The sequence below is a fragment of the Primulina eburnea genome, unplaced genomic scaffold (genome assembly GCF_022965805.1).
Source record: "Primulina eburnea isolate SZY01 unplaced genomic scaffold, ASM2296580v1 ctg536_ERROPOS2741112+, whole genome shotgun sequence".
Lineage (NCBI taxonomy): Eukaryota > Viridiplantae > Streptophyta > Magnoliopsida > Lamiales > Gesneriaceae > Primulina > Primulina eburnea.
This window is the reverse complement of record NW_027331327.1, coordinates 19,335-29,311: the sequence shown is the minus strand read 5'-3', so window position 1 is coordinate 29,311 and position 9,977 is coordinate 19,335. Positions and strand designations below refer to the sequence as shown.

Below are 9,977 nucleotides of genomic sequence, written 5' to 3'. Positions count from 1 at the left end.
GTGGTTATCTCCTGGGGATGCCCAGCGTATTTGTACTATAAAACTTTTTACATCTTTTAATGAATTCACTTCATTAAAAAAAAAAAAACAAAAAAAAAAAAAAAAAAACAAAGTCTCCGCCTTCAAGATGTTGCCTGAGAAGTCCCTGGAAGATCATACAGATGACTCGAAAATATCGACATAAAGATAGAGGATGAAGTCAAGGTTTACTGTTGTTGAGATCTCTGCCCAATGAATATCAGAATATGGCTGACACATTATATCATTGGAAGAGAAACCTTGTCTCTGGAGGAAGTACAACCAGCGCTGGTATTTAAGGAATTAAAGAATAAATCTGACATCAAAGAAGAAGAATATATCGGGAGAAGGGTCATGGCTCAAGGAAGAACAGAAAAGAGTGAAACAAATAAGAATAAAGTTCAGTCCCAGATCTAAGTCAAAAACTAAAAAGAAATGCTCTTGTGTCATAAAAAAGGCATTTCAAGAAACATTGTCCTGATAGGAAGAAATTAAACAATGAGAAACAATCTGAATCAGGAGATGCAGATTTATGAAACAATCTGTCATTCAGAATTGACAAGATACTGTGTTATAATACTTCAGCATAAATGACTTGCGTTGAAATGCGGTTGGAGTTTTGCTGTTATACTTGTGCACTTCATTTCTTATTTGGTCCGGTCAAATGACAGATGATCTCCACATCTTGAGTGACTTTATCGAGCAGTCAGAAAGCCTGTAAATACAAAAGATAAGCAGTTGGATCCTGAAACAACTCGATAATATTATTTTATCAATCAGCAAAATTTAAGGTAATAAAAATATTCTAACACGCTCATATATACACAAACACACATATATATAATTAGCCTATTTTACAAAATATAATTTCTTAACATTCGTATTTACACACTTGGTAGCAAAAGCAAGCCCAAGTTCACTCGAACAAAATAATCCCACAATTCTCTACTAGGCAAACAATGCCACCTAATTTTATTTTAAAAACATATTTTACACATGCTTGAATCGATCACAAAACAACAATTAAAAAAAAACCCAATCAAACTAAAGAAATAGATAAAGAAAAAGAAAGACAAAAAAAAAAAAAAAAAGGCCAACCAATTAACTTGATGGTTGAATAACTGATTCTTCTTGAAATAAAAAAGTTACAAACGGGCTGGGTCCTATGTCCCTGGCCAAAGCAACAAACAGGCAGGACAGTACCCCTGAAGGACTCTATTTTCTGGAGTAGTAGAGCGAGCCGGGCCCGGTCTATGGATTAATCTTGAGCGAATCCAGGAAACTGGTGCCTTCTCCAAGTTCATTCTTGGAAGCAAAATTCAAGAAGTCCCTGAAGCTGCTTCTCCTGTAATTCTCTTGATTCTCCTCATTCACAAGCTCTCTAGCAACCTCCATCTTCACATCCATCCCCAAACTATGAAGACTGGCCATCGAAATCCGCGTCCCTTCGCCTCGAACCGTGACCCTGTGCACCACGCTCTTGTACCTCCCGTTGCTCAAAACCTCGAGATGGTCACCAACATTGACCTGAAGGGCAGTGTGAATGACCGGTACCGCCCTCCACGACCCGTCCACCGAGTCCAGGATTTGTAGACCTGGTGAATCCTGGTGGAGTATTGTTAAGCAGCTGTAATCTGAGTGTTGGGGAATGCCTAATGAAAGCCGTGGCTGTGGGCAAGGTGGGTAGCAATTTATGGTCATCACTTGCATCCCTTGATCGAGTTTCGGGGTTAAGTATGTCGGGCCTAATCCAAGGCTCTCTGTGATGACACCCATTATTTTCAGGGCTAGCTTTTGTATTTCCACGACATATTCTCCAATCTTTTCCCTAGAGTGATCAGTATATCAACAATCATATCTGACGTAAAGAGAAGAAGATGCTTTGTTTGTGATGATGATATATATAGCACCTGTAGAGAGGTGGATTTTGAGGCCACAATCCAATCCAATCTTGAAGAGGATGCGCGTAATGTTTGAGGAAAGCCCTCCAGGACTGGGCCTGGTCCCCCGCACAAACATCCTTAAAACTTGTGCTGTATCTTACCGGCCTGTGGATATCAGGGGACAAGAATTTGGCCTTTTCCCGAGTCGGCAAATTAAAGAAATCCGACGCCACGGATAAGGCCCCGTCAAGTATTTGTTGGGATATCCCATGATTTATAACCTACGAATTCACATTCAAGAAGTTGACAAAAATAATAATTACATAGAAAAAAATATAATAAATTTTATAGGTACCCTTTTGCGATATACTTTCTCCTGATAAATGAAGCCTGTTTTATTCCTATAAATAGTAGTCATAAATGTGTATTCTACGTCCTAAAACGAAAACGTATTTTCACAAATATGAGAAAAGATTCGACTCACTTGAAAGAAACCAAAACGAAGACAAGCATTTGCAATCTGTTCCACAAGAATGGGTCTTCGCATTGGATTGCACATCCCATCCAAGTTTATGAGAGGAACATGATCTTCAGAGCATTCAGACACACTTTCATTACTCTTCCTCATCTTTCCGATCAAGCTTGCTTTCAAGAAATGGATGAAGCCCACTTTCCAATTAGGGAAATTAATAGGCAAACAAGTTGCTGAAATGCTATGTATCAGGACCATGATGGGAAATCAATAAATAAATACGATTGTATTGTTGTATCAATTTAAATAAAGAAGACAAAAACGACCTTTATCAATTCCCGAGGCCCACCCTCGTTAATTCAATGCACATAGTGCTTTGGTGTGCGTACATATTGAAATATAATTTAGTTGATTTGCAATGAATGGAGACATAGTTGTGTTCTGTTCGGCGGTCTGCGTTGACATCAGGGTGCCATGCATCTGTCAAGAAAGTCATTTGGACAAGGCCTTTCACTGCTGGATCGTGCACCCAGTTCAACCTCATGCATGGTTGGGATTGGGTGGACCGAGGATGACAGTATAAGACTGATACTCGTATTAATCTATGGAAATTTTTGTTAAAAAAATTAGAACTTTTTCTTCTAATTTAGATTGGATAGTCATCTTAAAAATTTAAAATTTTAGGAGCCATGCAGTTTGTAAGATGTAATACAATGCTTTTTTTTTTTTGTTTGGATTGAAAATGTATAATCGGTCCAGGTTCATCTTGATTCTTGAAGACGACAAATTTCACCTTTATTGGCATTTAAAAAATTGGCAACTTGGTGACTCTCGTAAACAAACACCCCATATGCGAGATGTTCGCTATCTTACAATACTAGTTGCAGAAAGATAATGTTGAATAAGGTACGGGGATTGAAGTCCCTGAAAAATATATATATATAATTTTGATATTTTGTCAACTTTCACGTCGATTTATGAGGCAAGACGAGACGAGTCTACTGAATGTAAAATTTGAATATGCTTCACCCCATTTATAGGTGCAGTGAGTAGACATCATATCAAAACTATCTGTATATACGTGCCCACAAGTATGTTGGAAATAATTAATAATCCTTTTCTCAAAAATGTAAAACCAATTTCGTCCGCCAACATTGTTATCAAACAATAGGGTCGGTTTAATTTCAAATAACAGTTATACAAATAAAAATTAAAAAATAAGCTAAAACTGGCCTCACGGCATGCCAAGAGAATCAGAGTTGAAGAAGAAAAGCCGTGCATATTAAAAGGGTCAATTTAATTTTTGCTCTATTGGTTTCAGCCATTTCGCAGCGGCATGCCAAGAACTGACCGCGATCCATTAATATTCTTGGCCGCGATCCATTAATATGATCTGTAGCGCGTAGGACGCCTAAACCTTGGAGCCCTTCTGCACGAGATAAAGTTGATAAAAGCATTCTGGTCAGAAACAAGTGATGGCACGAACACGCAGATCAAATGAAGCAATTCTACCACTCCATAAACTCCTGTCCTATCCTGAGTTTCTTTTCTCCTGATACGTGAGTAGATGAATGGTAAAAAAATTTAACTTATTTTAAGTATATGCGAAACAAGAAATGGATAAAAATCGCGACAGAAAGATTCGAGCACAATTTCTGCCCCTAAAACCCAAAATTAAAGTGATTGTTCTTTTTTATGGCAGTAACAAAGAAGATAGATAATTGCATTTTCATTAGTGTGTGAACGAAAGGATCTTGTACTGTGAATTGAAGACACAAAGCTAGAGTAAATGACTGTTGGAAGATCTATGATGGTGACGGCGGCTGTGATTACTACGACTAAAGCTTGATAGAGAAGGAAACGAATGATAACATGACAGTCAGAAACTCAACCTGAAGACATAATTCACAAACCTAGAATAAAAAAAACAATAATACTAACCCATAACCACAAGGAAGGAAGACGGGATAACAAGGCATGAAAAGCATTCTTGATCCAAAATATGGATTTGGACGCCTTCCTCGATATTGCTTCATTCCTTGAACATTTGTTGGTTTAGCAGATACCTGACAAATACCGAAACATATTAGTGTCAGGATTTGTAAAGTTCGTTTGCCACAATGTCCAGATCAAGATCTTGATAGTGTTGACGCATGCAATTCTAATTCATTTAGCAGTACGGCATTTTGAATAGCCTCAATCTCCACAAATTCTAAATAAGCAAAACCTTTGGGTTGACCAAACTTATCCGTCAAAATGGTGGCCCTCTTTACTGTCCCGAAAGACTGAAAATGCTGCTGCACTTCCTCAGGTGTGCATGCATAGCCCACATAGACTTGGATAGAGAGCAATTCAGTGAAGAGGTGAACCATACATTTGTACACCCATAGAACACAGGAATCTGACAAACATTCACTCACATGATTACAGAAATACATTTTTTGTGGTAAAGCATATATATGAAATGGTAATTTCCGACCTGCTGGCTGGTAAATACTACACTTTCCTGTTGCACCAAAATTATTAAAGATCCAGCAATGCACAAGAAGCAGATTCCAAATAAATTCATACTGATGATAATATCAGCCTGCAGACTCTAGAGGAAAAAAAAACTACGCCAGTATAACGTAGTGAGAAACTCAGAACTGAAGCAAATGCATGAAAACTGAAGCAGATGATCCAATAACAATAAGTAAATTTATAAATACAATCCATCAAAGCTTTGTGATTTGAAAAAGGATCATATCAAGAAATTCAGCTATGTTAGCCCTTGCAACAACCCAGTCACGTCGATGGGAAAATGATAATCGGGGGAAAAAGTTCAAAAGTCTGAAGTACAAGAAAGAAGTCATGCTTTAGTTCAGTTAAGTAAAATATTTCTCAGTTCTAAGACATTTATGTGACCAGATTTTCCTTGCATTACATACCTTCCTAAGGGATGCAAGCTAATGGTAAAGAGCAAACTGGCTACTTTTACAATATAATGAAAAATCAATGGAGTGACAAAATTCAATCACAGAATCACACAACTTATATTACCAACTTATATAGAGCAAGAATCCACTTCCTCTTTTTCAGCCTGAATAGCAGAGACACCAGCTGGATCTTCTCACGTACAACACAAAAAATATGATGATTTCGTTCAGAATGATTATAAAAGCAGCTCATTTCACAACATAAAAAACATGAAAAAAAAATAAAGTGACAGAACACATGAAAAGGCTCCTTTCAAAGAAAAGAAAAAAAAAACACATGAAAAGGCTAAAAAATATTTCAACAAATTGCATAAAATTCCATTGTATTAGATAAAAACAACCCAGTTCATGCTCTTGCATATCCCCTTCCTCATTATTCTGGCAAATGATTAATCCTCTAATTCGTTAATGGATTATGTCAGTGACCTCATTTAGCCAATCAAACGTTGTTCGGTAAAGAATTTCCCTAACATTTCCAATGGTAACAGAGTCCCCTCCATCAACAAACTTAATCAAGTACAAAAAGATAGAGATATCACTAATTATGGCCGTCATTTATATCATTTCTCCATCCTAATTCTTCAGTTTCATACAAGATTAGTTGCTTTTTTTCACTTGAAACTTTGTGTATTCACAATTTATCTTATGAGTTGATCTTTTACAGCATATTTGTCATACTAACATGTTACAAATCATAGATCTTGGAGAACTTATAAGAAAAGATCTCATTGAAGTTTTTTTTTAAATAATTATTTTCAAAAGTGTACACTTTTGCTCTTATAATATCAATCCCCAAAATTATAATGTTCAATTGTTTGCCAGGGATGTGAGTTTCAGCTTGCATTTACGTAGTGAATAGAAACCAAACAAAGTAAAATATAGCAATTAAACAAATCTCCATGTCACATTTCAATCAAAGTAATTTTCATCAAGTTTCATTTTCAATCGTTCTTTATTTGCTCTTGCATTGATTGTCCATTTGATCCTCTGATTGATTCCTTTTATTGGAATACCTAATGTATTTTGCTTCTTTATGGATTCAGCATATAATAGTATGACACAACCGCCGTGAAGCCAAGGGCATGATTTTGATGATGCATGTTCATCTCCTTTATGTACACATCATCAAAATCTTGGTTACATTTTTCAATAGGTAATATTTCAGCTTAGCATTCAGTTTGGGTATAATGTTGATTTTTTTGGTTTCAGTATGCCCGACTACAAACATGATAATTGCCTGACTAAAATTGCAAATAGAGGGTGACAGTTGACAATAGGTAACTATCTTTGACACCATCGATATAAAAGAAGAATTCATAGTAGAGGTGGAGACACACACAATGCATATGTATAATCCGTAGATTCTCTTAAAAAAATAATATATCAACAAAGTTCTATGATAAAAGGGGAAAAAAAAGTAAGAGTCAAAAAGATGGATGGGATAGAGGTATCCTGAGAAGAAATGGTAGAGGATAAATTGAATAAATGATAATTAGCACATGCATAATGTGGTAGTGAAAGTAATTTATTCTAATACAATACTCTTACTTTCCAATTATTGATAAATGGTTGTACATTTTAGGACCAAAATAATTTTTCAAAACAGATCTCTTACTCAATAAATTTATGCTTTGACAATAACAAGCATAATATGATTCTTAATCATAAGTATATGAGACAATCAGCGTATGATCACTCATTACAGAGACAAAATGTCAAAATCACACAACCAACATCTAATGTAAAAAAAATTCACGCTATCAAAACAAACACGCTTGTTCTCCGTTGAACATTGTTCATTTTGCATTCCGTTTCAGTGCATTATGAATAAACCATTTCAAATCAGCATGAAGTTGTCTCAAACTATAATTTGCTATCCAGTAGTAATCATGTGTCTATCATTGTATCCTATTTGAAATTAATGAAAACTAATATTAAACTGCAAAAAGGAAATCCTTAAATGCAAAAAAACCTTTGCATCTATCTTCAAAAAAATCAAATTTAAAAAAATTCAACAATGCCCGCTATCGTTCTCCTTCCAGTCATTATCTCAGATAGTTAGCACCTCTACATGTCCCATATCAAAAAGTCATCCTGTCTTTAGATTTTGTGAACAAATCAAATACAAATCCATCCTGTTGGACAAATCATCATCCCAAACTCAAATCTTTCGAAAACATTCACCCATAAGGTAAAATCTTTTTAAACCAAATCCATGTACAAGATCAAATTGAGTTTAAAAAAGAAACCTTGTGCAGCACCCATCTCTTTCTCAACTTTTGCTTGCATTTCGCGTAGTGCGCCGTGCGCCAGCTTCTTCCTCAATTTCTCGCAGTCCCTTCTTCATACTCTCTGACTCCTGTAAAATTAGACCCAGTATTAGGAATATAAAAAAATGGGAAAAAACACCTTTATTTCATACAAACATAATAAGCACCACAAACAAACGCAGAGGTGCCTCAGCTTTGGGGTCTGCGGCGGCCTGGTTCTCAGCTGATTGCTCCAAATCCGTTTCCATGTAAGCGTCCCCGGGCAATTCGCCGCCGTACGCATCGTCGTCTAATTCGTGGGACTCCTTCTGCTCCATTCCAATCCTCCGTTATTCCTGCAGCTTAGTTTTTGTGAAGTGAAATTGGGATAGCAAAAATTATCATACCTTTTAGGTACTCAAAAAGGTATTCCAATTCTGAAAAGGAAGAGGATGAGAGTATGAGACAGAAGAAAGGGAATAAGACGATCGTTACGTCTCCAGCATTGCAGTCTTACGGACCAGTCTGTGCACCGCTTAGGCGGGTTCACCTTTGAGTATTTGACTCTTCGGACTATCAAAATTGTTTTGGATTGCCATTGAATTTATGTGAAACAAAATACGATTTCTGAAATAAATTTTTGCTATAATTTAGTTCTTAAATAAAATGTATCAATTTTTTTAAATAAAAATAATAAAAGAAAGTGAAATGGAATTGAAAGACAAAAGTATGGAATTTTAAATTGAAGGAGCATAAAGCAAGGTAGCCTTCTCCCGATCTGAAGTAGAAAACATCTTTTTGTCTACTTTATTCCCTTGCCAAGTAAAGAACAAACCTATTACCACATTTCTCAGCTTCTGAGGGGAAAGCTCGCAGAAATGGCGAAAACTTGGATCGAAATCAGCCTGATTTCCGCCCGGGGATTGCGGCGCACGTCCTCTTTGTGGAAGCTGCAGTGGTTCGCCGTCGGATGGATTGATCCAGACAACAAATATTGCACCAAGATCGATGCTTCAGGTTAGTAGTGGAGCCACGTTTTATATCTTGATATCTTGTTAATTAATGGGAAATTTTGTGAGAATCTTATGGGAAAAGAACACTTCGCTTGATTAGCTATAATTTGAGCTGTACTCTGCTGCATTTTGAACTATAAAAAGGCACTGGTAATCCCGTATGGAATACCAAATTCACGACGGCGATTGATCATCCAAAAGACGGATCGGGTTTCCAGGATTTGGTACTTCACGTTGAAGTTCGCAGCCGGGAGCCAATCTTTCTTGGAGAGAGGCTTCAGGGAACTGCCACAGTTGTGTTGAAAGAGTTTCTGGAGAAGTATAATGTTGGTGAATCTGATGCGATTTCAAAGCCCGTCGAGGAAATCGGGAGCTTCCAGCTGAGGAAAAGGAATTCGAATAAATGTCGAGGGTTTGTTGATGTTTCGATTAGGGTTTCTGAAGAAAGGGAAGAGCATGCAGGTTCATCGACTTCAGGTAATTTGTATTTATTTTCTTGAAAAAAACATGTTCAATCGTACATACACACTGGAATATTTATATAAGTTCACTTCTATGATTAATTTTCCTAGTCAAAACCAGGTGGCCATCAAGATTTCGGTGGAATTAACCTTAATATTGGCCCCGCACCTTCACAAAACCACCCCTCCTTTGGTGGACAAAACCACGCTACCACTGGCGGAGCCACCTATCCTCCGCCTCCAACACAGCCGCCAAATGTCGGATATAGGCCGGCCATGCCCATGTCCCCGTTTCCTCCAAGAACTGAGATTAATTCACAGCTGAGTTTCGCAAGCATGGCTTCTTCAGTTTCACCTCAAGGGCGAACTGGACCTGGATTTGGAACCGGACTAGGGGCCGGAGCATTGGCGGCCGGGGCTGTGATCTTCGGTGACGATTTCTTGTCGGGGTTCAGTCATCTTGGCGATTTACGAAGTGCTAGACTTAATTAATTTCCACTGATCCTCTCATTTGGCAGCTTGTTTCTTCTAGTTACTTATGTGTATTCCTGTCTACGAGCAAGATGACGCTTCGATATTTATCTTCAATTCAGACTTAAAAAACTTAGCAAGGAGGTATCATTATATTTAAACGAAGTTCAAAATATAATAATAAAAAATAGTGAGAAATTATAATGTAATTTTAATATATGAATTAAAAAATAAATAAAGTGTATAAAAAAGACTCAATTAAGAATTGAACCTATATCTTGAAATTTAAAAAACAAAGATCTGAACTACTAACATTTTATTAATATATAATTATTAAAACAGATCATGAAATCAATAATTAATTATTTTAAGTGTCTCAAATTTAATGATTTAGTATATATATATATATCTATTAAATTAATTTATTCTATACAT

General features: G+C 36.6%; 2 protein-coding genes across 3 annotated transcripts; one reads left to right on the top strand and one right to left on the bottom strand.

The window, feature by feature from the left end:
• Positions 1-1,116: 1,116 nt before the first annotated feature.
• Positions 1,117-2,626, bottom strand: LOC140821351 (flavanone 3-dioxygenase 3-like). 2 transcript variants are annotated; one of them, XM_073181830.1, is made up of 3 exons: positions 2,386-2,626; positions 1,929-2,182; positions 1,117-1,846 (listed from the first exon to the last, which is right to left on the bottom strand). In XM_073181830.1, exons 1-3 carry the CDS (start codon positions 2,527-2,529, stop codon positions 1,270-1,272), a joined length of 975 nt encoding a protein of 324 aa, XP_073037931.1. In that variant the 5' UTR covers positions 2,530-2,626; the 3' UTR covers positions 1,117-1,269. The 2 variants fall into 2 exon arrangements, with proteins under 2 accessions (XP_073037931.1, XP_073037932.1); XM_073181831.1 differs by having other exon boundaries at positions 1,929-2,066; positions 2,386-2,604.
• Positions 2,627-8,332: 5,706 nt separating this feature from the next.
• On the top strand, positions 8,333-9,683 carry LOC140821348 (uncharacterized). The gene is made up of 3 exons (XM_073181826.1): positions 8,333-8,614; positions 8,755-9,087; positions 9,193-9,683. Exons 1-3 carry the CDS (start codon positions 8,476-8,478, stop codon positions 9,561-9,563), a joined length of 843 nt encoding a protein of 280 aa, XP_073037927.1. The 5' UTR covers positions 8,333-8,475; the 3' UTR covers positions 9,564-9,683.
• The last annotated feature ends 294 nt before the right edge of the window (positions 9,684-9,977 follow it).

What these genes read in the sequence shown, in the direction of transcription:
- LOC140821351 (XM_073181830.1), bottom strand. Translation starts at nt 2,529, where the DNA reads ATGAGGAAGAGTAATGAAAGTGTGTCTGAATGCTCTGAAGATCATGTT. An exon ending in TTCGTTTTGGTTTCTTTCAA is followed by an intron (nt 2,183 to 2,385) that starts GTGAGTCGAATC and finishes GTGAATTCGTAG; the next exon opens with GTTATAAATCATGGGATATC. An exon ending in CAAAATCCACCTCTCTACAG is followed by an intron (nt 1,847 to 1,928) that starts GTGCTATATATA and finishes TGATCACTCTAG; the next exon opens with GGAAAAGATTGGAGAATATG.
- LOC140821348 (XM_073181826.1), top strand. Translation starts at nt 8,476, where the DNA reads ATGGCGAAAACTTGGATCGAAATCAGCCTGATTTCCGCCCGGGGATTG. An exon ending in CACCAAGATCGATGCTTCAG is followed by an intron (nt 8,615 to 8,754) that starts GTTAGTAGTGGA and finishes AACTATAAAAAG; the next exon opens with GCACTGGTAATCCCGTATGG. An exon ending in TGCAGGTTCATCGACTTCAG is followed by an intron (nt 9,088 to 9,192) that starts GTAATTTGTATT and finishes AGTCAAAACCAG; the next exon opens with GTGGCCATCAAGATTTCGGT.